The sequence below is a fragment of the Cariama cristata genome, unplaced genomic scaffold, assembly GCF_000690535.1.
Source record: "Cariama cristata isolate BGI_N322 unplaced genomic scaffold, ASM69053v1 scaffold22720, whole genome shotgun sequence".
Taxonomy (NCBI): domain Eukaryota; kingdom Metazoa; phylum Chordata; class Aves; order Cariamiformes; family Cariamidae; genus Cariama; species Cariama cristata.
Genome location: NW_009594382.1, coordinates 1 through 4222, shown reverse-complemented (window position 1 = coordinate 4222; position 4222 = coordinate 1). Strand labels below are relative to the sequence as shown.

The 4222-nt window shown below is 59.0% G+C and overlaps 1 protein-coding gene across 1 annotated transcript; it reads left to right on the top strand.

Annotated features, from left to right (window-relative positions):
• The first annotated feature begins 8 nt into the window (after window positions 1-8).
• On the top strand, window positions 9-3843 carry DNAJB13 (DnaJ (Hsp40) homolog, subfamily B, member 13). The gene is made up of 8 exons (XM_009697820.1): window positions 9-76; window positions 277-380; window positions 693-854; window positions 1071-1228; window positions 2318-2431; window positions 2865-2978; window positions 3059-3135; window positions 3690-3843. Exons 1-8 carry the CDS (start codon window positions 9-11, stop codon window positions 3841-3843), a joined length of 951 nt encoding a protein of 316 aa, XP_009696122.1.
• Window positions 3844-4222: the final 379 nt, after the last annotated feature.

Here is a 4222-nt window from a genome sequence, read left to right as displayed (position 1 = left end):
GGGCCGCCATGGGGCAGGACTATTACGCCGTGCTGGAGCTGGGCCGCGGCGCCACGGACGCCGACATTAAGAAAGCGTGAGGGGCTTTAGGCCTTGCGGGGGGAGCCGGGAGGTGGTGCTGGGAACGGGGGTGGCCCTGTGTGTGGCTGCCCTTTGCCTCCACGTGCCCGCGCCCCAGCAGGGGCATGAGGGCCTGGGAGTAGCTTAGGCTGGGGGTCCTCTGTCACCCCAGAGCTGGCTGCGAGACTGGGTTGTTCCCTCCTTTCCCTTTCATAGCTATCGGAAACTGGCCTTGAAGAACCATCCTTTAAAATGCAAGGAGCCCTGGGCGCCGGAGAGGTTCCGGCAGCTGGCGGAGGCCTACGATGTGCTCAGCGACCGTAAGTGGGGCAGACAGTTCTCTTCCACAGAGTTTAGGGGCTGGAGAGGGGGTGAAGCATCTCTGGTGTGACCAGAAGTGTGCTGAGGTCTGAACCCCTGGTCACTGGCACATCCAGGGAGCTGGCATCAGCTCTGTGACCCACAGCAAGGCTGAGACCTGGCACACGCTCCTGCTTCCATCCCACCTATTGCTGTTCACAAGGTGGCAGGGGAACCCCCTTTCCAGTCTCCACCCAAGCAAAGCCTGGATCTCAGGCTCTCCTGCAGCATGGGAGAGTGCGGCCATTCCCAACTCCTCCTTGTTCCCTAAGCCATGAAGAAAGGCATCTACGACAAGTTTGGAGAAGAGGGGCTCAAAGGTGGCATCCCCTTGGAATTCGGCAGCGAGAACCCCTGGACCGTCGGCTACGTGTTTCACAACAACCCTGACAAAGTCTTCAGGGAGTTCTTTGGTGGAGACAACCCCTTTGCGGGTAGGTTGGTGAGACTGCGGTAAACACGTGAGCAAGATAAACAGGCTCCTGGAGAAAAACCCTTCAGCTGGAGAGGGAAGGTGGTCCCAGGCAGAAGCAGATGGGATGTTTCTGGGTGGCATATTTGGGGTGCTCAGCTTCCACGATAAGGAGACCCCAGGGGACCCCCAGACCTCTGATCCAAGTGAGGTGACCCCACTCTGCTCGCTCGTGCAGAATTCTTTGCCGAGGATGGCTCAGAGTTGATCCTGCCCTTTGGAGGGCTGCGAGGACGAGGAGCAATGAAGCAAGACCCCCCGATCGTGCGGGATCTCTACCTCTCCCTTGAAGACCTCTTCTACGGCTGCACCAAGAAGATTAAGATCTCCCGCAGGGTAGGGGCAGTGGGGTGAAGGGGGGACACGCTCGGCAGGGTGGGGAATTTTGGGCTGGGCTCTCCTCAGTGTAGGACATTTTGGCAGCGTTTCCTGGGCTCCCATTTTCACACTGGGCTGCGTCTCCTTTGTGCTGTCAGTGACCTGAAAGCATCCCCCAGTCTCGCTGTCCCCGTCTCCTGGTTCCAGCCCTGAGTTTCTCCTGCTCGATCTGATCCTATTTGTACCCCCAGCCACTTCGCTGTGAAGTACGAGCCGTCCTTGCCCTCTTCTCTCCCGGCTCGCACGCAGCTGGATGAGCAGAGCAGTTACAACCCTCTCTCTTTGGGCACCTCAGTGTCACAGATCACCTCTCTGTGGTGTCCCTTGAGGGGATGACAGCCCTGCCAAGAAGGACTTGGGGGTGCTGGTGGATGAAAAGCTGGACATGACCCGGCCATGTGCGCTGGCAGCCCACAAAGCCAACCGTGTCCTGGGCTGCATCCCAAGCAGGGTGGCCAGCAGGTCGAGGGAGGGGATTCTGCCCCTCTGCTCCGCTCTGGTGAGACCCCCCTGCAGTACTGCCTTCAGCTCTGGGGTCCTCAGCACAAGAAGGACATGGACCTGTTGGAGCGAGTCCAGAGGAGGCCACGAAGATGATCCGAGGGCTGGAGCACCTCTGCTGTGAGGACAGGCTGAGAGAGTTGGGGTTGTTCAGCCTGGAGAAGAGAAGGCTCCGGGCAGACCTTAGAGCAGCCTTCCCGTACCTAAAGGGGCTGACAAGAAAGCTGGGGAGGGACTTTTGACAAGGGCAGGGAGTGACTGGACAAGGGGCAATGGCTTTAAACTGGAAGAGGGAAGATTTAGATGAGATATCAGGAAGAAATTCTTCCCGGTGAGGGAGGTGAGGCAGTGGCAGAGGTTGCCCAGAGAAGCTGTGGCTGCCCCATCCCTGGGAGTGTTGAAGGCCAGGTTGGATGGGGCTGTGAGCAACCTGGTCTGGTGGGAGGGGTCCCTGCCCAGGGCAGGGGGTTGGGACTGGGTGGGCTTTAAGGTCCCTTCCAACCCAAACCATTCTGTGATTCTATGACGTCCTCATCCACCCCCCAGGTGATGAACGAAGATGGTCAAACAAGCACCATCAGAGATAAGATCCTAACGATCGATGTGCAGCCGGGGTGGAAGCAGGGCACCAGGATCACCTTCGAGAAGGAAGGAGACCAGGTAATGGCTGTGGCACGAAGTTCTGGGCCAGGTTTCCTTGAGACCGGCTGCGCACTCTTTGCAGGTTTCCCATTGCCGCGGGCAGTTGGGAGCACGGCTAACGGAGCGATTTGGTGTTACTGTGCTCAGAAACACTCTAAGAAGGCCTTCCTGTCTGGATTTTCCTTAGGATAGAAAAAAAATAATTGAAAGAAGTGTTTTTCTGTCTGACATCACCTTTGCAAAATCCAGTCTGATTTCCCTTGGCTGAGCAGGAGTCATCAAAGACTCCTTTTCTCTTGAAGGAAGAAAATACCTTTCCCTTCTCTGTAGTCAGCTGAAAGCAGGCACAAAGAGGCAGGCATTCGTGTCACCTCTCCCCATATAAAATCATTTGTTTTACACCAAACCATTTCCAGGTGTCTTTTTTTTTTTTCCCCCCTCTCAATTTTAGGGCCCAAACGTCATTCCAGCGGACATCACCTTTGTTGTCCAAGAGAAACTCCACCCGAGGTTTAAAAGAGCCAACGACAACCTCACTTACGTCGCCACCATCCCCCTGGGAAAGGTAAAGAGCCGAGCGAGGGGACGGAGCCAGCCCCAGCTTGGCTGCGAATGCAGCTCCGGGTCCCGCTCCGTGCCTTGCAGGCGCTGATCGGCTGCACGGTGGATGTGAGGACGCTGGACGGGAGGCTGCTGAACATCCCCGTCAACGACATCGTGGAGTAAGTGCCGTGGGGCAAACGGCCGGGGGGGGCTCAGGTGGTCGGATGGGGCCGTTCTGCAGAGCTCGGTGGTCAAGGCGGTGAACGAGCGCTTGGGAGGAACCTCAGCGTTGGCCTGTTCTTCCTCGGCACTTCCCGAGCATGTCCCCGTTGCCGGAATCACTGCGGAGCTTCAAAGGCTCGTCCAGGAGGTCTGGGGCTGGGGACTCCCAGCCTGGAGGAGGAAGATGAGGAGGAAGATGCCCACCGTGGACTACTCGTCTGGTTGGGGGCCGTGTCGCTGGCAGGGAGAGGGCTTGGCGTGGGTGGGGGGAAGACCGGAGTGAGGTGAGGGCTGGATGGTGCAGCCTGGAGGGGAAGGGGCCTGGGGTGTCTCCCCGGCTGGGCGAGGAGGGCAGGGCCACCGCTTGAAGCTGGAGGAGCAACCTTGCCCTAAGGAACCCCCTCGGAAACGTGCGTGGGGCTCTGCACGTGGAGGCATCGGGGCTCGGGGCCGTGGCCCCCGTGTCGGGATCGTCCTGCGGCTCCTCTCAGCCCCTTCCTCTGCTTTGCAGCCCCAAGTACTGTAAAGTGGTGCCAGGGGAGGGGATGCCGCTGCCCCAGGACCCCCGGCGCAAGGGTGACCTCCTCATCTATTTCAACGTCTGCTTTCCCAAGAAGCTCACGCCTGAGAAGAAAATGCTCTTGAAAAACGCCCTCCTGTCCTAGGGGACGGCGACTGTGGCGGGGAGGAGGCTGTAGAGGCTGTTCCAAGTGCTGGGGACCCTAAAACACAGCATCACCCTCAAACCCGTTGCCTTGAGGCTGTTTCTGCCGGCCTGACTCGGATCCACCTTGCTTTTCGGACTCTGCTCTTGCAGCTGCCACCCTGCAGCAGCGGCCCCCCAGCCCTGCGGAGGGTGGTGGAGGAGAGTACTCCCAGCTCTGCTCGTGCGTGGGAAGCTCGTGGTGTGGGGGTGCCCGCGCAGCGGGCGGTGAGGGAAAGACCAAAACCATGGAAAAAAAGACCACGGGATTTACTCAAAGCCTGGCTGCGCTCCCTACGGCTTCCCCCTCGGCCGGGGGCTGGTGGATGGGATTTCCCTTT

What these genes read in the sequence shown, in the direction of transcription:
- DNAJB13 (XM_009697820.1), top strand. Translation starts at nt 9, where the DNA reads ATGGGGCAGGACTATTACGCCGTGCTGGAGCTGGGCCGCGGCGCCACG. An exon ending in CTACGATGTGCTCAGCGACC is followed by an intron (nt 381 to 692) that starts GTAAGTGGGGCA and finishes TTGTTCCCTAAG; the next exon opens with CCATGAAGAAAGGCATCTAC. An exon ending in AGATTAAGATCTCCCGCAGG is followed by an intron (nt 1,229 to 2,317) that starts GTAGGGGCAGTG and finishes TCCACCCCCCAG; the next exon opens with GTGATGAACGAAGATGGTCA.